This window comes from Lepisosteus oculatus, chromosome 13, assembly GCF_040954835.1.
Source record: "Lepisosteus oculatus isolate fLepOcu1 chromosome 13, fLepOcu1.hap2, whole genome shotgun sequence".
NCBI classification, from domain to species: Eukaryota; Metazoa; Chordata; class Actinopteri; order Semionotiformes; family Lepisosteidae; genus Lepisosteus; species Lepisosteus oculatus.
In genome coordinates this window covers 540666-565575 of record NC_090708.1, presented here as the reverse complement: position 1 = coordinate 565575, position 24910 = coordinate 540666, and the positions used below count along the sequence as shown (strand labels likewise).

The 24910-nt window shown below is 46.3% G+C and overlaps 2 protein-coding genes and 1 long non-coding RNA gene across 5 annotated transcripts; 1 reads left to right on the top strand and 2 right to left on the bottom strand.

Moving 5' to 3' along the window:
- The first annotated feature begins 595 nt into the window (after positions 1 to 595).
- On the top strand, positions 596 to 17392 carry mccc1 (methylcrotonyl-CoA carboxylase subunit). Its single transcript, XM_069197345.1, has 19 exons — positions 596 to 871; positions 1435 to 1478; positions 1710 to 1849; positions 2236 to 2331; positions 3743 to 3864; positions 4233 to 4380; positions 4637 to 4758; positions 5520 to 5631; positions 5733 to 5814; positions 6215 to 6342; positions 6917 to 7100; positions 7769 to 7878; positions 9499 to 9715; positions 11188 to 11274; positions 13565 to 13614; positions 14878 to 15015; positions 15478 to 15585; positions 16366 to 16437; positions 16998 to 17392. The coding sequence occupies exons 1-19, from the start codon at positions 813 to 815 to the stop codon at positions 17127 to 17129; spliced, it is 2151 nt and encodes a 716-aa protein (XP_069053446.1). The 5' UTR covers positions 596 to 812; the 3' UTR covers positions 17130 to 17392.
- On the bottom strand, positions 10715 to 12820 carry LOC138242149 (uncharacterized). Its single transcript, XR_011191400.1, has 2 exons — positions 12384 to 12820; positions 10715 to 11311 (listed from the first exon to the last, which is right to left on the bottom strand). It is a non-coding gene; the product is annotated as an uncharacterized lncRNA (long non-coding RNA).
- Positions 17393 to 18162: 770 nt separating the features above from the next.
- LOC107079066 (uncharacterized) lies at positions 18163 to 24746 on the bottom strand. 3 transcript variants are annotated; one of them, XM_015360644.2, is made up of 6 exons: positions 24645 to 24746; positions 23977 to 24117; positions 22647 to 22774; positions 21033 to 21165; positions 20634 to 20787; positions 18163 to 20086 (listed from the first exon to the last, which is right to left on the bottom strand). In XM_015360644.2, the coding sequence occupies exons 1-6, from the start codon at positions 24664 to 24666 to the stop codon at positions 18478 to 18480; spliced, it is 2187 nt and encodes a 728-aa protein (XP_015216130.2). In that variant the 5' UTR covers positions 24667 to 24746; the 3' UTR covers positions 18163 to 18477. The 3 variants fall into 3 exon arrangements, with proteins under 3 accessions (XP_015216130.2, XP_069053445.1, XP_069053444.1); XM_069197344.1 differs by lacking the exon at positions 24645 to 24746 and having other exon boundaries at positions 23916 to 24006; XM_069197343.1 differs by lacking the exons at positions 23977 to 24117; positions 24645 to 24746 and adding an exon at positions 23655 to 23905.
- Between the last annotated feature and the right edge of the window lie 164 nt (positions 24747 to 24910).

Sequence of the window (24910 nt, the reverse complement as noted above, 5' to 3'; positions counted from 1 at the left end):
ATTCAGAATCCTCAAAGGCACTGCCTTCTACAGAATGAGCAGTGAGCCACACACCAGAGGACACAAGTGGAAAATTATGTAGAAGTGCACTCCTTTACACAAAGGATTGTGGGAGTATGGAATAAGCAGCTCGGCCAAGTGGCCAAGTTTAAATGGATACCTTGTTTGATACATCTAGATCATCATATCAAGTAACTATTGGCAGCCAAACGGGCTAATGGCCTCATCCTTAACTGCATCTTTCTTGCGTCCCCTGTGTATTATCCCCATAAAATAAAACTTTATCAGCGGGTGCTCTGGACACCAGTAAAGAATGAGTTGCTTCCGTTCATTTTTTTTTATTTGTCTTCTAATAAAAATAATAGTTCATTCTCAGTGACGGGCAGGGAGCCTCGGTTTGTTTTTCTGTTCTGTACGTCGGTACCTTTCCGTCTTCGTGAAGGACTTGAGAAGGCACTCATGCCCCTCCCCTTCCCCCACTGCAGACACACGTGTGTCCTACATGACTCACACGTCACGCCCCTCCATGTCCTCCACTGTCATTGGTGGGCAGAGCCTGCACCTTTCTACGGGTCCACCGGAGAGACAAACTTCACAGAACTACAAGATTACACAGTATAAACGCCTCATCCAGCACGGTGGCGTGTGCTATTTGACCAGATTAAGGTGTACGGCATGCGTGATTCATACGTCTTTGAAAATGGAACGGCAGACCTGAAATAAATCACGAATGAGTAACACTTCGAATTTGGCGAAGCACGTATTTGCCGTCAGGGTGTGCGGTACCTGGTAGCTCTAGTGACAGTATAAACATGGCGACTCTCCTATTGAGAGTGCAGATTTACCAAGGTGTCAGAGCAGTTTTGCAACAGTAAGTGAGGCTCATTGCTTTAGTGAGTCATATAGTGAAGCAACGGTTGTTTATTGGGAAGGTGCATGTGTAATCTTTGTGTCTAAATTTAGTGCATCGTATTTGCCTGAAAATCTAAGTCTCCCCATAAAATACTGTACTTCTATCTGCTTTGAAATTCATGTCAGGTCGATACTACATACGCGGTTATCATCACTTCTTGTTTGGACATAAAGTTCGTTCAGCAATAAAAAGAATGAACTTTAATCTTATTAATTAACCGGGAGAAATAATATTTGATTAAATCAATACCAATAAGTTACAGAACCAATTTGCATTTATTTTTGGGTTTCGGAATATATTGTCTAGCAACAGTAATTGTGCTTTAATTATTGATTCTTTTTCATTGGAAGAAAGTTGATACTTACATTGTCCTTGAAATATATTTACATATGAGCACACTGGTTATTTTGGAAATAAATATTCAGTGTTTACCCAGGTGGGGCTGCTCAGTCTAAATGCATTTTCAAGCTCCTTTGCAGAAGTAATCAGCTCTCTGTAATCAGCTGTCTCTTCCTCACCAGGAAATGGATATGGACCACGAGCCCCAGGAGGTGTTCATCTCTCGGTAAGGATCCAGGATTGTGCGTCATGGTATACCCTCTCACACACCTCAGGGGCTGGAGCTGAGCATTGACAGACCTGATGCATTTTACTGGGACTGGTGTTCCAGTTGATGAAGCTGAGCTGTGTAAGGCAGCACTAATGTTGCCTTCTCCTCGGTCTGGTGTGGGTTGGGGCGCAGGGCTGTGTGCCCTTCTGCAGTCTCGGCTTTGCTAACGGCTGCTCTTTGGTGCAGGGAGGGTCAGGGTGGAGAAGATCCTCATCGCCAACAGGGGGGAGATCGCCTGCCGCGTGATGCGCACAGCTAAGAGGATGGGGCTGCAGTCTGTGGCCGTGTACAGCGACGCCGACCGACACGCGATGCACGTGGCCATGGTGAGAGAGGGGCTCCCAGCGCACGACAGCACTTACAGTAACCACAGCTGTGCGCGGTTCAGTGTCCGAGTGCTAGTTCACACCGAGATAGTCTGATTCCATCCAGTTTGCATTCAGTTATGAGAAGCAAAAAGGCAGTGTCTTCCATGTTGTAACTGAGTATGTCTGCCCATGAAGGTTTATTCACAGTAAGGTACAATGATGAGTTTGGAGGATACAGGGTCTGGTGCTGGTTTCTGTAAAATCTGGAGCGGCTCGGATCGCTGTGCAGGTGGGGCTGGGCTGGGCTCCGCTTGACGTGTTTAAAATAATGTAACAGCAATGTTTTGCAGGGCCTGCTGGAAGTATTTTAATATGCATGTGGTTTAATGTTTAATTCATTCCAGGCAGATGAAGCTTATCACATTGGTCCGGCTGCATCCCAGCAGAGTTATTTATCCATGGAAAAGGTCATCGATGTTGCCAGGAAGTGTGGCGCCCAGGTACAGTCTGATCCAAACGATTTAGAATGGAGGTTGTCCGTATGCCTTCGAGGTGCTGGGAAGAAATGGGCACACATCAAAAGGAGGAAGATTCGTGTCGTTAAAGGAACTGCAACAATTTAAATTTTGGGGTTAGAAAGAATCAGTATTGAGGAGTGCATTTCAACTCACAATAAAAGTAAAATACACACAGTAACTTTTAATACCTTTTAATAATAACAAAATCGATAAAAAATTTCCAAGGATGCTGCAGGGCCATATTCTGTGATTCAGAACGGAGCAACAAACATTCCGGTGACATTAAGCGGCCCTATTAAATTGTAAACGAGCAGGCTTGTGAATACATCTCTTTTATTCCAATAGAAATATTGCTCTCAATTTCAAGACGGTTTTACAGACAAATACTACTTATCTGTTTACTCTTCCTGCTGAACATGTTGGAAGATTTCTGCGGTGAAGTGTCTATACTGATTCACTAGACCGTCACATTACATCAGTCATGACAGTGACTAGTGAGCGGGAAGGGCCGATTCAAGTCACAATTCGAGGGAACTCTCGCTCCTGCCTGTGGCCAGACTGGGGGTGTGAGCAAACATGGAGACTTACAGTAGTTTTATAAAGTTCACTATTTTATGCTGAGTTTGAAATCTGTAAAAATTTTCTACACTGTCAATGACTTTATTTGGTTAACAAGATTTAATAACCGGTCTGAGTAGTTGGGACTGCAGGTCCCCTTTAACCTCCTTTGAACTTTGATATCCAGTATTTGATGCCGCACAGAGCAGAGGCGTACAAGGTTTGTGACCTTGAGGTTTGTTAGTTCCTGTGGATAATGGGAACAGGATACCTGTAAGTGTCCCTGTATTAACCTGGATCCACAGGGACACGACAGAACTTTCACCAGCAGTGCGCTCTGGAGGAGTTTGGCCCCTCCTCCACTGGAGGGTCCGGGCGGCCGACCTCTCTGCAGTGGGGTAGACTGGGGCGCTGTGGTGTACCGCTGGACCTCAGGGTAGAGCTGAGAGCAGGGGAGTTCGGTTTAAACGCAGAGGCTTGTTGTCAGCGTGCAGGTGAACATGAAACACTGACGCTTCTGCACTGCAGTCCTGGGCTTAGTGCCTCAGCAGCAGCAGCAGGAGGAGGAGGAGGATACTGCCAGAAGAGAGGAGAGTTCCGACGAGCTGATGTCTGCGTCTGTAAAGATAAACTGTTCCTTCAGAGCCCTGTGTTTGTTTGTTCAAGTCCCCAAGGCCCTGACAGAAAGTCTCAGGAATGCACTTGAGAAGTAGAGTCTGATAATCACTGTGGATAGTGGCATGGCGCAGCTTGTGTTCTTTGTCAGAGAGACTTCTAAGTTTTGGGCGTCGGAAGATTTTTTTCACTCCTCATGGCTGGAGTTGTGTGTTTCTAGGCTATCCACCCAGGCTATGGTTTCCTGTCGGAAAACACGGAGTTTGCAGAACTGTGCAAACAAGAAGGCATCATTTTCATTGGGCCTCCATCTTCAGCCATACGGGACATGGGGATTAAAAGGTCTGCGTCATTTTCTAAAGTTTAGTCATGAAAAATACTCCAGCACTGCTGGCAAGTGTTGTGACTGTTACGTGTGTAGCGTACTTCTCCATCACCACTCTGCTGTGCCCACAGTATTGCAGGAGAATTCAACACCAGATTCACCTTTATTACAGACTCCTTTACCCAGTTAGCTCTGTCATGAGAACTGACATTCTGGTGCCTGTAATGTTGTTTTCATTGTCATTTGTACTGATAAAGTACATACAGTAGCAGTCATGCTTTTTCAGGACTATAGTAGGTCCTGAAGATCTTGGAACTTTTTTTTTTCTTATTTCTTTTGGTCAGAAGAGGATTTTTTTTTCAGCAGCCTCTGGTTTGATTTACAGCACTTCAAAACACATTATGTCGGCGGCAGGGGTGCCCATCATTGAAGGGTACCATGGCGAGGACCAATCAGATGAGAGGCTGCTGTCTGAGGCGGCCAGGATTGGCTACCCTGTGATGATCAAGGCGGTGCGGGGGGGAGGCGGGAAGGTCAGTATTCACCATGTATTTGAATCTGGCTCTGTCTGTGTGGAGTTTGCATGTTCCTCCTGCGGTTGTGTGGGTTTTCTCTTGAGTTCTCTGATTTCTTTCCACAATCCAAGGACAAGCTAAAAGGCTTCGGATCACCACAACCCCAAAGGGATATGATGATTCCAAGACATGAATGTACATATCCTGTGGTGTGTATATGTCACCTAGGGTGCTCTTCCTGAGTTAAAGACTGCTCTGTAACTGCTCTGTTCAGGGGATGCGTATCGCTCGAACAGAAGCTGACTTTCGCGACCAGCTAGAATCTGCGCGGCGGGAAGCCCGGAAATCTTTTAACGACGATGTCATGCTAGTCGAGAAATTCGTGGAAAACCCCAGGTATGTTTTTCAAATGTCTGTCCGTCTTTGTCATTTACCATGTACAGTATAGGGGAGCGCTCTGTGTTGCTGTAGCAGTTTAGTACAGAGGAAACCTGGTCACAGTGCCCTCTGCTGTAAGGCTGGTGAACTGGATCCAGCTGAGGCAAGAGGAGAAAAGCATGTTCTGCAAAGGAAGTAATAGGTTTATTCCGTGCTGAAAAGAAAAGAGAGAAAACACAACGTTTTGGCTGTGAAGCTTTTTTCAGGTGTGAGAAGGACAGGGCAGACCGCAAAGATTAAATAGCACAGAAGAACACAAGCTGGGAGAGGGAAGGAGGCAGGAGGGGCAGAGGCCACTCAGGAAGTGCAAAGTGCAGAAGTGTGAAGAAAGGTGTGAAGTCAAAACCTGCATGAGAATAGAGAAGGTTACATGAAAGTCTGTCATGGAGAGAAGGAGGATGGTGTGAACTTAGTTTAAGGATGCATTTCGTTTTTGTTGTTTTTTTTAAAAGCATGTTCTCCTTGCAAGGGGGTTTGTTCTTCTGGGAACGTCTGAAGTTTCAGAAACCAGAGTTTGAAACCCAGTGGTGCCGATGTAATGGAAAACGCATAGGGGCAAGTGGAGCCACCTGCGTTGACAGTTGGACAGTGTTCTTGCTCCTCGATGGTGGGGGGGTGGAGGGGGCAGAGACCAGGTTCTCTGCAGAAGGACACTGATTCCTTGCACAGAAATCCTCAACTCCTTGAGCCGAAGGACTGCGCCTTCTGCTCTCCCGCAGGCACGTGGAAGTTCAGGTGTTCGGGGACCAGCAAGGAGACGCTGTCTACCTGTTCGAGAGGGACTGCAGCGTGCAGAGGAGGCACCAAAAGATCATCGAAGAGGCGCCTGGGGTACAGTCTCTTCTTGGTTGCTTGCTGTCGGGGGTGCAGGGGAGCGGGGGTTGTGAGGCTCTCTCTGACAACTGGCCTGTATTCTGCTCGTGTGCCTGCAGCCGGGAATCAGCCCGGAGGTCAGGAGGAAGCTGGGCGAGGCAGCAGTGAGAGCTGCCAAAGCGGTCAGTTACGTGGGCGCAGGTGAGCACAGGTGTTCGATCCGATTGGCCCAGCAGGCTGCTCTAGCTGTCATGCAAGGGAAGCACTTCTACCCGACTCCCCACTGTTCCCTCACTCCTCTCTCCTGCCTGCTGACGCCTCACTCTTCCCTCACTCCTCTCTCCTGTCTGCTGACGCCTCACTCCTCTCTCCTACCTGATGCCTCACTCCTCACTCCTGCCTGACACTTCACCTGTAAGCAGCACAGCCCCACACTGAGTACCAGCGCTGCCAAAGGGAGCTCAGAGCTCGTCACGCTAGCTGATGAAAGTAATGATGCCTCTTGCAGAAAACACCAGAAGAATTTCCACACGCTGTTTGTTTTGGAATTGTGGTACCTGTTGCTGTTTAATGCAGCACGTGCTCTGAAACTCCTTCTTAGGGACGGTGGAGTTCATCATGGACTCTCAGCACAACTTCTACTTCATGGAGATGAACACACGGCTGCAGGTGGAGCACCCGGTGACGGAGATGATCACGGGGACTGACCTGGTGGAGTGGCAGCTCAGGGTGAGAGAGACGGCCGCCACGCTGCAGAGGGGACATGGAGTAAACGGGTCGATCAGGATGGGGTCAGTTTGCCTTCATAGAGCCAGGAAAGGCGATCCCATGGATGCTTCTCCTGCATCATTTTCTCATGAGATGCCTCAGTTCCTTTTGAAGTCCATGTGGCACTAAAACCAATTTCAACTAAACTGACAAAGTGACCACAAGAGGGCGTAACCCTCCCATAGTCAATTCAATTCAAGGTGCTTTATCAGCATGACTGATGGGTACAATCAGTGTTGCCAAAGCAAATAAAAATAAGAACATTAACATGAAACATGAAAATGAACAAAACAAAAAATAAAAGTAAAATAAAATTGACAGACATAGTCACACACTCAGATTTGGCGAAGTCTTGCAACACAATGTGAGCTCATAGGTCTACAGCGCAATTGTGATGAAACAGCAGTTGTTTCAGACGATAGAGGTGAGGTGTTTTCACAGTTCGCAGCTCGATTTCTCTCTTTAAGGGCTTAAAGGCCCCCATTGAGGCTTCCTGTCGCGCTGACGGGGGTCTCGTCTCTGTCTTGGCGCTCAGGTGGCAGCTGGGGAGGCGCTGCCCTTGAAGCAGGAGGAAATCGCTCTGAGGGGCCACTCGTTCGAAGCCCGGATTTATGCCGAGGACCCGAACAACGACTTCCTCCCGGGGGCCGGGCCTCTGCTGCACCTGTCCACTCCCCGCGCCGACGCGCTCACGCGGATCGAGACGGGCGTGAGGCAAGGTAGGGGCCCAGAGAAAACGCTGGCGCCGGACGCAGCTGGGCTACGAGCTGTGAGGCGGCTGGAAGACCACTGCTGCACCTTCGTCTCACCTTCACTTTTACAACAAAGAAAACAGGAGGTTCCTCCAGCAGCCCCTTGCCTTTCTCCCAGGACTCCAAGCAGTGCACATCCAGAGTGACATCCTGATGCTAAGAAAAATTCAGGCGGCCATCCCGGGCGGGCCTGGGAATGTCGAACAGTGTATCCCATCTCTGTCCCGTGGTTTTCAATCTGGAATTGCGCTTCAGTGTTTTCAGTGCCCTGTTCCCTGTAGATCCATACCGCAGTGCTGTCTGATTTATGCACTATGGTAATAACATCATCATCATAAAAATAATAATAATAATTGCTTACACTTATATAGCGCTTTTCTGGGCACTCCACTTAAGGCGCTTTACAGGTAATGGAGAATACTCATCAGGAACCTAATAATTAGGGTTACATTATTCATTTTTGGATAGCTGTGAGGCACCTTGTCTTTGCAAGAGAGCATCAGTATTATTATGTATTTCAGTGCAGATTTGTATGAGCCCTTTTCGTTTTTTGTGTGGTGGTGTTTTTTGTTTGTGGTTTGGGAGGAAATGAGTTAGACTGGCGCTAACCTTGTTAACAAACTCTTGCCCACCAGGTGATGAGGTCTCTGTGCACTACGATCCCATGATTGCGAAGTTAGTTGTGTGGGGAGAGGACCGCTCTGCTGCCCTGAAGAAGCTGCGATACTGTCTGCGTCAGTACAATGTAAGCAGAGGGCAATAAGGGGGAAAGGGGTGGTCAGATGTGTAACGCAGACGGAAGAATCCAGGTTAAACTTGATCAGGAGAAGAGCAGCAGCAGGCGTTCCAGGGCCGAGGGAGATGAATTCTGAGCTCACACTGGAGGAGCAGAAAGAGATGTGCAAGATGAGATCTGAGGGAGGTCTTCAGAATTTTAAGGGGAGTAGAAACAGTTGATTGCTGAGGGTTATTCCAAGTTCAGTTGACAGAGCACTGGAACATACGTGCACACTTGTTGGAAGTCAGGTTTTCCATGTCTGTAAATGTGGGAACGCGTTTACAGACAGGTAATCATCAGAGGATATAAGGGATTACCGGACATGCGGTGGCAGACCCCAGGCTTGCCAGTGTGGCCCAGCTGCTGAGTTTGCAGGACAGTGGTGAGCCCTGATGGGCTGACTGGCCCATTGACATCATTAATGTTGCTTAATGTTCTGGTGTGAAACACATTTCTACTGGGGATTTCTACAAGGATAATCTAGCTTGCATACAGTTTAAAACACTGTATTTTACTTGGAGAACCCCGAAATGAACAAATGTTTAATGTTGCACAGTCCTGCTCTCATAGAGACGGGCTTGTACTGTATGTTATCCGACAACCACACATAGCAGCATCCTCAAGGCTCACAATCCTCAATGCTACACAATGCTGCAAAGATTTAAACCAAGGAGTTAGGGTTTGGGTTATAATAATAATTATAATCATTCCTTACACTTATACAGTACAGTGCTTGTCTGGACACCCCAGTGAAGCGCTTTTCCCCTCCACCACCATCAATGTGCAGCATCCACCTGGATGAATGTACTCCTGAGGTCACTGGTTGGATTGACAGAAAACCAAAAGGGTGAAGTTGTTTAATAAAAAAAGTGGATTAACTACTTATGTTAATTTACGTATGCCTCTAAAAAAGGCTTTTCATACTGGTGTAGCTGTAGTCTTATCCCTGAGAAACAGGGGAGGCTCCTGGCAGATCTGTGGAGAGTCCTCTCAGGACACCGCGTGCTGTTCCTGCTTCGCCCTGAGGTAGTGAGAAAAAAAAGACGCCCCTGCAGAAGCATCACGAGAGCACGTCAGACTGGAGGGGAAGTTAGCTATAGAAACCAGGGAGTCGGCTTCAGCCACATGGCTGGGTAGCTTGTTCCACACTCCCAAAACCATTTGAGTAAAGAATTACACACGCTCTTTCTTTTAATGGCACAGAGTTTCTACCTTACACTGTACATTACACTGTACATTACACTGTACATTACACTGTACATTACACTGTAATTCATCAGTCCTGCCAATCAAGCCCTTTAAACATGACTTGCATCATTAGAAACATTAATAAGTCAAAAACGTTTTGACTTTAAAAAATGCACTTTTGCCAAGTAACACTTAGAAAATCTTTCGTGGAGCTCACAGTCACATTCCAGATTTCTGGAATTCGGGGACAATTGTTGCTAGAGCCACTGACCTGTGGCTGCTGTCTGTAGAGAATAGTTACAGTCCCTGAGACTGTCGCTCTGGCTGCAGGGAGGTCTGGTTGTACAGAGGAGTGTGTTTGCACCCATGTCAGGTGTGGTGTCGCTGTGTGTGTGTCAGATTGTAGGTCTCAGCACCAACATCGACTTCCTGCTGAGCCTGTCGGGACACCCGGAGTTTGAGGCGGGACACGTGCACACCAGTTTCATCTCCCAGCACCACAGTCAGCTGTTCCCGGCCCCCAGCGCCCCCTGCAGGACAGCACTGTGTCAGGCTGCCCTGGCGCTGATCCTGCGTGAGAGGGAGCTCACTGACCACTTCAGAGGCCACTCCAGTGGTAAGGCCTGGCCTGGGATTTCTACACTATTACACTCATTATAGGGTTAACCACGATATCAGGACGCCTCAGTATGAAAATAAATTAATAATAATTGCTTACACTTATATAGCGCTTTTCTGGACACTCCACTCAAAGTGCTTTACAGGTAATGGGGATCCCCTCCACCACCACCAGTGTGCAGCCCCACCTGGATGATGTGACAGCAGCCATAGTGCGCCAGTATGCTCCCCACACACCAGCTCTCAGTGGGAGGGAGAGCAGAGTGATGTGGCCAGTTCAGGGATGGGGATTATTAGGAGGCCACAACTGGTAAAGGCCAGGGGGAAATTTGGCCAGGACGTTGGGATTATACCCCTACTCTTTTCGAGAAACACCCTGGGACTGTTAATGACCACAGAGAGTCAGGACCTCAGCGTCCCTGTCACTATACTGGGGCATAAGGACCCACAGAGATTGCAGGGTGAGCGCCCCTGCTGGCCCCACTGACACCTCTTCCTGCAGGAGCCTTAGGTTTCCCGGGAGTCTCCCAACCAGGTACTGGTCAGGCTCACCCTGCTGAGCTCCAGTGGGCTGCCAGCTGTGAGCTGCAGGATGATATAGGTGGGAGAAATGACCCCCTCATCAGCGGTCAGTGCAAGGCTGGCCCGAGGAGCCCGAGACGAATGTCCACCCACCCCCTTCCCTGGGCAGACCAGTCCTCGGATCCCCACGGCACTGCCCTTGTGTGGACCCCAGCTGACCGCGGACGATCTGCGGGGGGAACAGGATGGGATTGGACAGCAGATTCTTCAGCTCTTCCTGCTGTGTGCAGAGGCCCCAGATGTTACTCTGTGGACATTCTTGGTGTTGTGCCCAGTGAGAGCAGCATTGACCCGAGTGGCTCAGAATAAGAGCTGTCGGTGTTCTGCTGAACTAGATCTCCAGGACAAAATACTCTCGAAATAGAAGTAAATCTATGAAGTAATTAAAATGAGGGTACGACCTCATACACCTAAGTTATTTGTCAAGCAAGGGACTTTATTTTTAAAATAAATTTTGTTAGAGGTTTAAGGTTGTGGTGAACACAAGAAAAGTTACAAATGAGAGGACCCGTTTGGCCCATCTAGCTCGTTGGGTGGTTAGTAGCTAATTGATGCCGGGGTCTCATCCAGCTGTTTCTTGATACCAGGGTGTCGGCTTCAGCCACCTGGCTGGGAATCTTGTTCCACTCTCCCACAACCCTTTGAGTAAAGAAGTGCCGCCCGTTCTTGCTTTTAATGGCACAGTTTCCACAAATTCATCAGTCCTGCCAATCAAGCCTTTTGAATATGACTTGCATCATCAGAAAGATCGATAAGTCAAAAACATTACATTTAAACATGCACTTTTGTTGGGTAACACTTTTGTTGGGTTACATTTATTTAAAATTTCTTATATTACGTTAATAATTCAGAAGTGCCTGATTCCTGGGTTTGTGATTCCTGTTGCAGACCCGCACTCCCCGTTTGCCTCCAGCAGTGGAAATCGAGTGAACATTCTGCACACCAGGAACCTGACGCTGCTGCAGGGAGAAAGCAGTAAGTGTCCAATCCCAGACGGTTAAGACTTGCACACCTAGGGCAACAGCAAACGGTGATCACGACAGGGTGAAGGAGTGAGCGAGTCAGCGGTGCTCTTGTCACGACAGGGTGAAGGAGAGAGTGAGTCAGCGGTGCTCTTGTCACGACAGGGTGAAGGAGAGAGCGAGTCAGCGGTGCTCTTGTCACGACAGGGTGAAGGAGAGAGTGAGTCAGAGGTGCTCTTGTCACGACAGGGTGAAGGAGAGAGCGAGTCAGCGGTGCTCTTGTCACGACAGGGTGAAGGAGAGAGCGAGTCAGCGGTGCTCTTGTCACGACAGGGTGAAGGAGAGAGCGAGTCAGCGGTGCTCTTGTCACGACAGGGTGAAGGAGTGAGCGAGTCAGCGGTGCTCTTGTCACGACAGGGTGAAGGAGAGAGCGAGTCAGCGGTGCTCTTGTCACGACAGGGTGAAGGAGAGAGCGAGTCAGCGGTGCTCTTGTCACGACAGGGTGAAGGAGAGAGCGAGTCAGCGGTGCTCTTGTCACGACAGGGTGAAGGAGTGAGCGAGTCAGCGGTGCTCTTGTCACGACAGGGTGAAGGAGAGTGCGAGTCAGCGGTGCTCTTGTCACGACAGGGTGAAGGAGAGAGCGAGTCAGCGGTGCTCTTGTCACGACAGGGTGAAGGAGAGAGCGAGTCAGCGGTGCTCTTGTCACGACAGGGTGAAGGAGAGAGTGAGTCAGCGGTGCTCTTGTCACGACAGGGTGAAGGAGAGCATATCAACATTTCTAAGTATCCATTAAAAATAATTTTGAAAAATGGATGAAAAGGTGGGCTAATATATTTGCAGCACAACTGAAAATGGAATTGCTAAATTTGTTCCTAGACACAATCTTCAAATGTATTCATATCCTGTAAATATCCTAACCAACCAAATTAATCAGAAGTCCCGGGTGACTGTGGTGTCCATTATCAAGGTGCCCAAAGCTAACGAGAAGGTTTTGTCCACATTTGAATGAGGAAGTAACATTTTGCTGAAATTTAATGTCAGTAAAGTGATTTAGGAGGCTAACTCACACCCAAGGACAACAATTGAAAATCTTTAAAAGCTTTGCATGAAACATAAACTCACCTTTGGTGTGATTAGCACAGAAGGCAGAAGCTTGTGCTGGAAAAGAATGCAAACCCTTCAGTGAATAGAAATCGCTCTGTTCTGTTTAGAGGTGTTTGCATTCTCTGATCCTCATGTCCTCATTAGAAGTGATGGCGAGAAGGCTTCCAGAATTTACCCAGGCTTTTTTTTTTCCAAAAAACCGATGCTTCTGTCAAGGAGTTCAGATGTGTTCTTTGTGGATTTTATAGAAGATTAGTAGTACAGTACAAAGCCAGGATCAAGTTTAATAAGCATAAAGTTACGAGAGTGAGCTGAAAGTAACAGATCGCAAACACAGGCCTCACAACCATTAAATCTGCAAGAAGCAGTGGGCAGTATCCCGGCAATAGTTAACGAACCTATTAAAAAGTTACAGGAAGTGCCTCTTTGAGGTTACCAAAGCCAAAGGAGGAAATAACAAAATGCTGATGCCATGGTATGAATAGCTGTAACATTCTATATTTAGAAATACACATGTTCTGTTTACACAGACAAAATTGAAAGTCGGGCACATGTTTAGATGTTGATTGTATTTGTACTGAAAAGTACTTAATGTAATCACAATTTAGTTGCTGTTCCTCAAGGGTATGAATGAATTTGAAGATTACTGTAAATGCTGACCTGTATAAATGCAGTTGCCTCATAGAGATTAAATCTCTGTTTTAGTCATGGATATTAAACAAGTGGGAGAAGAATATTTTCAGGAAACTGGCGGAACATCTTGCAGGCAATCGCCGATCATCTCTCCAGCCCTGATCAGTCTGCCACGCACTGCTGGAACGAGCAGGTGTAAGAGCTCAAGACTCCGGAAGGCACAAATGCACAGTCATTTGTCATTGGGATGAACTGAGATTATATCAGCAGTAATAAAGTGACATCCTTATTTGTCACTGCTTGAATAATGGCAGCAACTTTCGTTTAAATTGCCTACTAATTCACATTCATTATGAGCTCTGGCAGACTCTGAAATCATTTTGATAGATTTGCCTAAGTTTTCCCCAAGGTCAAAACACATCTGAGATTTGTGTAAAACGCAGGACAGAGAAGCAGACAGGGTGTGGAGTTGGTGATTTGCCACAGTACAGATTTAAGGGCTGGTGAACTCATCCTGGACTTTGGAAAAAATCTAATTAAACTTTTATTGGTTATTGCTTTTCTAGAGGTGGAGATAGCTGTTACTTACAATCCCGACCGAACTTACAGCATGGAGGTAAATCTTTTTACATTTTGGCCTTTTGCCTACAAGTCTAGTTTGAATGTTCAGTCTACATATTCAAACCAGCTTTGCTCTGGGGACTGACAGTGGTTTCTCCTTTTTGTTATGTTTGTAAAACCATATCACCCTGCAACTCACAACTGGCAGCCCACTGATGCTAAGCTGTGAGCCTGGCCAGTACCTGGATGGGAGACTCTTAGGAAAAGCTTAGGTTGCTGCTGGAAGAGGTGTTAGTGGGGCCAGTAGGGGGCTCTCACCCAGTGGTCTGTGTGGGTCCTAATGCCCCAATATAGTGACAGGGACGCTGAGGTCCTGACTCTGTGTTGTCATTAAAAATCGCAGGGTGTCTCTCGAAAAGAGTAGGGGTTTTACCCCGGCATCCTGGCCAGATTTCCCGTTGGCCCTTACCGATCAAGGCCTTCTAATGGCTTCATCACTCTGCTCTCCTCCCCACTGAGAAATGGTCATCCAGGTGGGGCTGCTCATTGGTGGTAGTGGTGGGGAAAAGCGCTTCAGTGGGGTGTCCAGACAAGCACTGTACTGTAAGTAAGCACTGTAAGGAATGGTTATAATTATTATTATAACCCAAACCCTATCTCCTTGGTTTAAATCTTTGCAGCCTGTGATTCTTCTCCCTCTTTCTCTCATTACACAGTTTCCTAAAACCAGCCCAGTCTTTTCTTTTTCATTTACACTTGGAGTATAAAACACGTGTGCGGGTGAGATTGCAGTGTTTCAGGTAGAGATTAGTTTAAGTGCACTGGAGTCTTATTGCAATGCACATACAGGACCTCAGCGATACTGCATTGCAAGTAATAGAATGGAAGTGCTCTGATTTGCATGCTTTTGCTGCATTCTGCTTGTCTGTGAAACAAGGAAGAACCTAGGTGACCAAAATGGCTCAGGTGTTAGATACCATAAACCACCCTACATGGGGCCACTATCTCTCTTGTAATTCAGACGTGCATGTGTACAGAAGATCCTTGAAAATAAGAAAAATAGTGGTTTAGTTGTCAAACCTGTGTTCCACATGTCAGGAGTGCACCTTAGTGAGAGTCTCCTGAATGCATACTACTTTCCTATAGAAAATGCTTTGTTGACATAATGCCCAAGCCATTCATAAACACCAGAACAGGAACACTCCACACTTATGTTGACTGTGGCCCTATATATAAACTGACAAAGACAGCATCTGTGTGGCAGTAAGAGTGTCTGTGTTTCCAGGACTGATTCCTCCCTCTGTCCTTTCTTGTGCAGATCGGCGGACAGGTGTTCCAGGTGTCCGGCGATGTGATCAGGGAAGAAGATGCTTCTTACCTCAGATGCTCTGTCAATGGGGTCGTGTCCAGGCCCAAGCTGGTCTTCCTGGGTGACACTGTGCACCTCTTCTCCATGGTAACGAGTGCTGATTGGGGTGGACAGACACTGACAGATAGACAGGGGCTTGTCTCCATAGGAACAGCAGCTCCTCTTGCCTGCTGGTAGGTGAGGCCCTGTTGCGTAGTTGCATACTCAGCCTCATCATGAGAGCAGCGCAGACTCGGTTTCTTTAACGCAGGTTCCTGTGGCTCAGTAGCACCAGTTTTTTATTGAGTATTTGAACCGCTTGCAGGCAGTTCTCTGCACTCATCTACTGTTGACAGGAGGTTGTCCAGTTCTTTGCTAGGCTTTGCTTCATTGTGTGGCTCACCTGACCGCAGCCCTTCCTGCCTGTCTGTGCTTCTCCAGTGGGACGTGTGTCTTGGCTGTGAGTAGAAGCCAGACGAGGAGTCTTGGGGTGACCCTGCCCGTGCGGTGCTCCCCCGATTGCAGCGCGCGCGAGTCTCACCGCGCCCCGGCGCTTGTTCTTGTTCCTAGGAGGGCAGCGCGCAGGTGTCCGCACCCGTGGCGAAGTTCCTGGCGGGGGTTGGCGGGTTGGCAGTACAGGCCGGAGCTGTGGCCCCCATGACGGGGACGATCGAAAAGGTTCGTCCACGCCCCCCCCCGCTGCTCCAGATCAGAACTCTGCATTCTTCGTGAGCTTTACCCATTCTTGCATTTGTGGCGCAGAGTGACCATTTTTTATAACGCGTGTTCAAACTTGCCAAACATTCCTGCTCTTTTGACATTTCCAGGTGGTTTGGAGACATGGGCCAGAGCTGAAGGTCCTCACAGTGTGGGCTCCAGACCTGACACTTCCACAGCTCCCCTGCAGAGCAGCTTTACTTTTGTTGCGAAACAGGAGAAAATTTATTGTGATTCTAGGGTCATTATAGAGAAACTACACTGTGTTGCAGACGTGCAGAAATTTCCTGTTAGTGCTCCTACACACATATAAGATGCCCAATAGTGGTTTAATACTGTTTTGAATAAGAAATGAGAAGTAGCTTTTTTTACGTCCCCACATATGCAAAGAAACTTGGCCACATCCGTTCATAGTAAAGGCTAAGAGAAAGACAAGTCCATCTGGGCCATCTAGTCAGGCAGTTTGTAGCTAATTTACCCAGCAACCTCACAGGCAGAAAGAAATCATGGTATCGCCTTCAACAACATGGCCTGCAGGGTAAAGACCAGTCTCCTGTACTGGGTTCAAATGCACATTCCTGTTTCTTCTGGTTCATTTCTCAGCTCTTATCTCAGGTGTAGCCTGTTATTTCAGATGGTGGAGATGAAACAGTTGGAGTGGAAAGATGAAAGCAGTACTAAAGGAGGAGGGCGGATCGGTCGTCCTCCTCCTGTGAGGCTGATTTCTTCTCTTTCCCACAGGTTCTTGTTAAAGTGGGGGACAGAGTACGCGTTGGAGATCCCTTGGTAGTCATGCTTGCCATGAAAATGGAGGTGAGCTCATGCTTTGATCAAATCTTTTATTTTATTTATTTAATCTATAGGTAATAAGAAAAGAGTATTGTTAATAACATTATAGCAGATTTATAATCTTAATAAGACTTGAAATTATTAGTGTAATGTAAAGTCAAGTACAGCGTTTGCCAAACAGTGTCTTGTGCACCCCTGCATCCACCCAGCCATGCTGTTTGCAGTAATTCTCAGACAGAACCAGGGGAAAGAGGGGCTGTAATCGCTGTGCTTCTTGTCTTGTTACTCAATTAAGAGCATAAGGTTGTAAAAGAGAGGAGGGGGCCACTCGACCTATCAAGCAACCCTCGCAAACCCGCCGATGGGTGGAAGCTTGTAGCTTGAAGCTTGTTTAAATTGAAAACATTTTTGGGGTTTTTATTTATTCTGAGCTGGACTTGGTGACCAGCAGCTTCCAGGGTTTGATTTACAATCCCCTGGGAGGCCAGGCAGTGAATTTGTACTGGCGCGGTCACTCGGCTGTTTTGGAGGCCTTTGTGCTTCGGTCTGAATGATGTTTTTTTTTTCCTCTCTCCTTCCTGCAGCACACCATCAGAGCGCCTAAAGAAGGAGTGATCAAACGAGTTTTCTTCAAGGAAGGCGCCACAGCCAACAGGCAGGCCGCGCTGGTGGAACTGGAGGAAGACAAGGAGCAGGAAGCAGGCAGTGAAGAATAGGCTAGGAAATGCCCTGCGTGTGTGTGTGTCTGGGCGAATGAGTGCATACAGGTGCACGAGTGTGTGTGTGTGCAGGGAAAACAGGACAAAGTCAAAGCCTGTGGTGGCAAATACTTGGTGAGACAGTAACTGTAGTAATACATGTTGAAAATGTCAGCTAGCTCTGTACGTCACCTGTCAGGGAAGAAACAATGAACATAGAAAAAGTTTTTTGTACCAGTTTCCTTTAAACACCTTGAACAACATTAAAAAGAACAACTCCTCCCCGTCGTCTATATCATCTGTTGTGAGGGCACGTCCTCGGTGGTGCGTCGCCCTTGATGTCCCGCTGCCGTATCCATGGGAACCAGACTTCGTTCACTGTGGCGCACCTTGTCGCACCGCGTCTCCGTCTCCCGTGGTGCCCAGTGCAGTCGTGTGCCGAGGGACCTTTCTCTTGAAAGTTACGGCCAAAAACTCGTGAGCGAGTTGTGCTCCCTTACAAACCCTCCACCAGGCTGAAGGCAGGTGGCCTTTTGCTCTGCCTGGAAGAGGGCAGTCGGCCAAGAATGGCGTAGCTAACGCACACGCGGGGCAGGGAGGTGTTGTTGCCCCCTCCCCCGAGGGACAGGCTGTGTTCAGGGCTGTGGCCCCCACCTGAGCCCTCACCTGTGTCTGCTGGACTGCCGGCGTGCAGCACACACAGGCCGGGAGACAGACAGACTCCAGCTCCTCCCCCGGGCTGAATCCCTGGACAGCGCTCTTCCGTGTGGAGTCTACCAGACCATGCTCAAAGCTCAGCACTTTCCCAGGTGTGTGGAGTCTGGGGACGAGTGCGATGTTTTAGTTCAGTTTTCCTCAGAGGAAGGATGATGGACTGGAATCAGGTTCTTTGTCCAGCATAAGGTTAGATGATTGAAAGGTGCCTTAAAAAGCAATAAATATTTTAAAGCATCAAAGATAAGTTACTTATAATGATGATACTGTAAGTGATGTAAATTAATATTGAATAATGGAATCATTAATAGTTTAATCAATCAAAACAGTCTAACAAATAAACATTCTTTTATGTTTGGATTCAAGGTGGTATTTTATTTGTACATTAAATGCTGCCAAAAATGATAACAGTATAACACTAAACACAAGTAAATAAACATGTTCAAATACAAAATTGGTTCACATCATGTTACAACAGATATAGCATTTTCTTCATATCTCAAAGCTGCTCTAATGTTTTTCCTACTTGATTTATTAAATTCTCCAACCTCCTTCAGGTGTGATTCCTAAAAACACAGCAAAACTGGCCAGACAGGCTTCGATCTACCACTCAGTTTCCTTCTTAAGAAGAGAGCAAGACAGGCCTCAGGGTTCAGGAAAGTCTCATGAGCTGCCCATCTCGTATCACAAACCTGGCTGTGGTCTGTGGGGTTTGTGCAGCAGAGATGGGCTCTGCGTAGCTGTGCACCTTATACTTCCAGGGAGCAGTGTGTGTGCTGCAGGACTCATCCGTCTGGGTGCGGCTGTGAATTCTGGGATCGTGCCAGCTGGTGCGGCCAGCGAGTGATGCCTCCGGGACCGGAGTCACGATGTCTGGCTGGCGCAGAGGGTCCTCTTGCACAGGAGGCCTTTGTTCGGGCCTCTCTGTGAACCACACCGCCGAGAGGCTGCAAGGCACGGGAAGGCCAGGCCTGTCCCAGGGGCCGCCTGGCCACTCGTCTGTGCTGGGCTGGGTCACTGGAGGGGGTTCAGAGACTGATGGCAGTGACTCCTCTGCACCCGAGCTGGAGCACTGCGAATCGCAAATCGCACTGCGGACCCTGCCAGAAAGCTGGGCCGGACTGCCGCTGGACGCAGTGGGAGGATTAATTTTAACATTATCAGCTTCTGCGCGAAACTCCATTTCACACATCTGTCTCTCTTGAACAGGGATTTTGCCATCAGCATAACAGGCCTTTATTCCAGGGAGCTCAATGTCATATGAGTCTTTATTTACAGACAGAGGCTCATTATTCCTGCCCAAGACCAAGCTGGGAATTCCTGTAGCCGTTTGTTTGGAGTCAGAATTGTGGCTTTCATTGCCCTCTTGCTTTGTGTCCTGTTTATCATCTGTCTGGCTCTTGGCATGGCTTAAAGATCTCTCCTGAGCACTGCTGAAAGATCTCCCCTGAGCGTTGCTGTTTGTGTATTCCTCCAGTCCCACAGATGCCATGTTCAACAAAACTTGTGGGTTGTGTTCCCCGTAACTTTCAGGATCATTTTCACAACTGACCGTCCAACTGGCTGAGTCTTCTGAAACAGGATATTCTTTGCCATAGCACTGTAGAGATGATTCAGCAGGTAACTGCATGTGTTCAGCTTTTGAGGAACTTGAATGCTGTTTCAAAGTACGTGTTTCAGCTATTTCCTGAGGACTGTCTGCTCTAACAAAAGGCAGAGTTAGAAAAGCACTTTTAGCACTGTTCTTATTCAACTTTTCCTTGGGCAGCCCTGTAACTTTGCTTACAGGCTCCGTTTGAGGAGCTAATTTATCCGATAGAGCTGTCTGCCAGTGTGATGCCAGGCTCAGTCCTTCAGAGGAGCTCACTGTCCCATTGACATCTTTCCCAGAATGATCAGTGTCCCCGCCTGAGGCCTGGCTGGCCCTCAGGGCTGCCTTCTCCTCTCCTGGACTGCTCAGCGTGAGCCTCTCCAGCTCAGGCCTGAGGCCGCGCTTGGTGAATCTGGACTGAAGGAGCTGGAACCTGGTGGGTCTCGGCTTCAGTGCTGCTGCCTCCTTCATCTGTATCCCTCTTCCTCCACTGGTGGCTCCCGAAGGCTCCCCATTCCCAGGGGAACTGGCTTTGGCCTTCTCCAGGCTGGCCATGTAGTTGAGGAGGTTATGCACTTCGTCTGCCTTGCGCCTGCTGGACAGTTTTTTCACCGCCTGTCGTAGAGCAGTGATCGCACGGGAGGGTGTGGAGCTCTTGTCAGGCTGTGACCTGCAAGGCAATGAAAACCAGGAGCCTCTGACCGGCACATTGACAGGGGATCTAGAATGAGCGCTGCCTGTACTCTAGTTAGCAGAAGCATACAGTAGTGAAACAGGACACAAGGAAACAATGTATATCAAGCAGATTGCCGCCCCACCCAAAAAAAAGAAAGTTGAAAAAGAAATGGACTGTTTTCTCATGATGTTTGAAGTGTCAAGGACTTTTTGCAAAGACAGCTGTTTATAAATATAATCCCAAATTCAATCACATGTACATCCAATATGTGATTAAAAAATAAAATTTTGCAGGACAGAATAAATTCCTATTTTTCAGTGATGTATTTGCCACCATCTTTAAAACAGATTTATCTGCTCAGAGCGCAATCAGTGCTGTGTACCAGTAGACTCCTGCCTATGTGAGCTGAAACCAAGGTTTCTGTGCACTCTTGGTTCAGTTTGCAATTTCTCTCCGGAGAAGGAATTAAAGTCTGAGCATAAGGGAAGCATTCAAAGGTGTTTCCTGTGTTAGATGTCGTTCATTTTAAATGATTGATTACCTTCCTCCACCTGCGCTATGGTATAAGGCCTGTCCTAGTTTTTCCATCTGCTCCTTCAATTGGAGGTTCTGGAGAAAAGGTGCAGGAATGTTATCAGTCCCATAGAGGAGGCCATACAGGGCTGCAGCGATGGTGCCAGTAGATTCACTGTCTCCTACAGTGTCATATCGAGAAAAGGCAAAGGGATTACCCTGCACATGAATATGAAGTCTTATTTTGTAAGGCCAATATTGTCACCATTTTCCTCCTCACAGATAAACCGTACAACAGAAGCATCATCTGCTTTGAGTCAGCACTTAAGAACCCAGCTGCATCACAGCTGAAGGCTCTCCAGCTGGTTATAAGGGTGAGCTGTGCTCCCACAGCCCTTACACTGTAAGTTGCTCTACTGCTCCGTACCTCCGTGGAACGTGGCCCATTGACAGAGCTTGTTCCAGTCTGCCCCTGCGGCCAGCATTGCGTCATAGGCGATCAGCGGCACCTCCAGACCCTGCCTCCTTCCGGACGATTCGGCGCACCAGCGTTTGTACAGCTGCCAACCCAAAATGTGACATCGGGGTGAAATTTATCCTGGAAGCGCCTTGCTGCAGGTGAAGATCCTTTCAGCTTTGTCTTTGCGTGGGTGCAGAAGCAGAGGACGTGCTGCTCAATCAGCATCGAGCCACTATCAGACCGCGTCACTCCCTGACTTTCCTGGCACCTTCATAAATGCCTCCCAGCTACAAGTGTCATCTGGAAACAGCACACAGCCAGGAATGCCCTTACGTCTGCATGCATGTAACAAATGGCTGAGTGTGGCTAGACATGTTCAACTAACATGCTTTTCACTTTTTTCTTTAAGTGTTCAAATCCGCTCCCTGGTTTTCTTAGTTTTAAGTTTATGGCATTGCTTTTCTAAATGTGAAATTGCACACTTCTCAGGATAAGGATTATAATAAGAGGTTTTTGCACACTTTGCCTGTTTGATTACTGCAACTAATGCCTTTCTGAGTCATGAAGTCTATCTGCAGTCACTCTGCAGAATCTCTGGCTATGGTTTTTATCACAACTGCAGTGTTGTTCCTAGATGATCAGAAATACTTTATAATGCAGTTCTTAGTATAATGAGCATTTATGGTAAATTTAATAAACTTAATCAATAATTTGACATTCAGATTTTTTACACTTCACTTAAAAAGTTCTCATTATAGTACTTTGAATGGTTTTGGCAACTTTATTTGTATTTTCTATCCAGGCAAGACTGTTTTGGCTCAATAATTCTAAGAAAGAAAATAAACTGTGACTAACAGGAAATGGTATTCCTGCATAGCATGTTTATTGTTACAAAATATTCCACACTGCCTCTGTTGCAATAATTGCAAAATTAAATTTCAGTTAAGAATAGTTTAGAAACAAAAAGAGGCCATTTGGCCCATCTTGCACATTTGATATTTAAATCATTCCTTTATCTGAAATCCACCATTTTTTAATTATCTTAGAATGTGTCTGCTTTTTAACTGCTCTATCTTATTGCAGTGTCTAGCAAATAATAAATGAATCAACATAAAAGCATAAGTGGCCTCTTCTAGCGCACTGTTTTTCATTTCCTATTTAGAATTCATGTTTTTACTACCTGCATGCAAAACAATACACTTGTCCACATTAAATTCCATCTGTCAGATCTTTGTTCAGCCTTGAATTTTACCTAAATCATTTGCAATTTCATTCACTGCTTTTAGATCATCTGTCAATTCTCCTGATTTAGTATAGTCTACAAATGAGAACAGTTTACTAAGTTACTATACCAGAATGTAGATCACTGATATATACTGGCCTTTATAATCTAGCCCGATTACAGATGTATCTTTGTTAATGCTTCAGGTGAAGAGATAACCAAAATTGAACAAATACAACTAAAATATGTTAAAAAAATGGTTTTGAAGAGGACAGCCTCACCATAACAAAAATTTAGAAAATTCCCTCTAAAGGGAAAACAGAGAGAACACACACACCTGAGATGTGCTGTCTGCTTACCTTGCTTCTCTCTATGGAGCTGTAATTCTCAGAAAAGAATGGCTTCCCACAGCCCTCCTTGTCAATCCTCCTGAGCTGAAGGTAGAGCTGCCACTTGGCTTCGAAGTAAAGCCAGTCCTCACTATAATCTAGTGAGAAAATACAAATTAGGATGTGCAATAGCTTTGGGGAATTTCTGTACAGTCCCTCTACATAAATACTAATTTTGTTTCTATCCTTTGTTACCAATAAATTGTATTTTACTTAGACCTTTTAAAAGTACTAAACTAGGAGGTCTTCTCACGTAAAAAAGATTTGAGAATTGCATCACTTGAGAATTTGAACCAGTTTTCTTATGATTTTCTATATTTATGCAACCTGTGGTTATTCTATACAACCCATGCCAGCTCTGGAAGTCATCTCTATATGTGAACTTTGGTTGTCCATAAGTTTTTCCTGTGCAATTTGTCTTTAAGGTACCCCCACAAACTAGAAGCCAGGGATTCAAATTTCAATTCAGATTTGGCAGACAAGGCCAACTGTGACCACAGCATCTGTGAAATGATTCAAAATCATTTGATACGTTAATCTCTCAAACGATGTGGATGTTTAAACTTCCAGTGGCACTAAGCTCATAGCTCTGTGAGCACCATAAAAAATAAGAACACTTTTATTTGTATTATTTAAGCCTTCACCTTTTCTTAGATCATGATATGAAGGTAAATTTACAAACCAAATTAACTAAAAACTGAATAAAGACAACCTTTAAAAATAAATATAATTTTAAGTACCATGCAAATAAAATACGCTTTCCCACCACAATTTTTAAAATCTTTAAAAACACTTATACTGTACATTACAAAGCATCTTATCTGATTTTAACTATGCAACTAGACAAGTCCAGAAGGTAACATTGTGGCTGCTTTTTATCTGAGGTTACTAAAAAGTTAAAAGAATTACCCGATTAAATTTTAGATTTCTTACATTCTCATAGTTGGCATAATTCGGTATACATCTTTATACACTTACATATTAAGGAAAGATTCATTCCATGTGAAAGGTAAAGAAAAGGAATACTAGGTTTCAGCTGTGGAGCCTTCTTCAGGAATGAGGGTAAGTTTAATTTTTTTCAGTTTTTAGTTTTTTTAAACTCTCACTCTGTTTCTCTGTTACCTGAAGAAGGCCCCACAGCCGAAGCCTAGTGCTTCTCTACTGTTCTTCACCTTTCTGCAAGGAAACCTGTTGCCTTGTAGCCTGCGCATGCTGCCGGAGCTCCTTACTCAAACTTACATCTCTGTGTGTGTTTGCAGGACTGGCCAACATGTTTACAACATGGCTATTTCGGCTGTACCTGAAAATAGTGTTGTTCTCCTTCTGCAGTACTCCTCAGCCAGGGGCATCACTCCCAGCATCCTCTTCCCCCAGTGACTTGCCGGCTCTCCTTGTATGGCATAGGAGGCGAACAGCGCAGCACACAGACACCCGAGGTATCCTGCCAACAGAGTTACCCAATCTGCTGATAGGGTGTCCAAGCTTTTACAAAGCCCCCACTGCAGAGTTACTCCTTCATACGTACTCAAGCACACACACGCAGCCTGAGCTCACAGAAGAGGAATCTAGACAAGGAAGGCTTGAGTGGAACTGAAGGATTAGTTTGTTTCAAACCGCATTCGTGATCATATTCACATTCTGAGGGATACAAACTGCAATAACCATCCTTATTTCAATAAGACGCTTCTTTCTCCTCTATTCCAGAATGTTGGAACATATACTGTAGCTAAATTGTTAGTTTTCTCTTCGTTTGTGGAGCCAAACAGATGAAAACAGGGGACAGGTTTTCACAAACGTTTTCTGTAACTGGACTTCTTAGGATTGCGAGGATTGAGAATCCAGTCCATGGCGGCCTTGGATATATGTGAGCTAAAAGCTTGCATCTTTCCAGATGAAAAAGAATGAAGATGCTGGATATTTAAGAAATAGTAAGACTTTAATTAGCCCAAGTATATTTTAAACTCTTACCTGTAGGGTAGCTGTGTGTCATGAGGCCACACTCAGCACTGGCTTGAATAAGGTCATAAAGTTGATCAGGCTTTGAATAGCGCAGTCCTATACACAAACCTCTTACAGCTACACCAGTCTTATTTTCTGTAGAAAAAAAACAATTACTGTATTAAGCATTACATCATTTGATTTTTATAAAATGTCTGAGAATGTGTTTTCTGGACAAATTAACTGCAAGGCCCTTATCTGCTGTAGTGCACGATCTGTCAAAGCCAGCCTATAGT

What these genes read in the sequence shown, in the direction of transcription:
- mccc1 (XM_069197345.1), top strand. Translation starts at nt 813, where the DNA reads ATGGCGACTCTCCTATTGAGAGTGCAGATTTACCAAGGTGTCAGAGCA. An exon ending in CTTCAGAGGCCACTCCAGTG is followed by an intron (nt 9,716 to 11,187) that starts GTAAGGCCTGGC and finishes TTCCTGTTGCAG; the next exon opens with ACCCGCACTCCCCGTTTGCC. An exon ending in GCTGCTGCAGGGAGAAAGCA is followed by an intron (nt 11,275 to 13,564) that starts GTAAGTGTCCAA and finishes TTGCTTTTCTAG; the next exon opens with AGGTGGAGATAGCTGTTACT.
- LOC107079066 (XM_015360644.2), bottom strand. Translation starts at nt 24,666, where the DNA reads ATGACACACAGCTACCCTACAG. An exon ending in GACACACAGCTACCCTACAG is followed by an intron (nt 24,118 to 24,644) that starts GTAAGAGTTTAA and finishes CTCTGTTGGCAG; the next exon opens with GATACCTCGGGTGTCTGTGT. An exon ending in GAGAACAACACTATTTTCAG is followed by an intron (nt 22,775 to 23,976) that starts GTACAGCCGAAA and finishes TTTTCTCACTAG; the next exon opens with ATTATAGTGAGGACTGGCTT.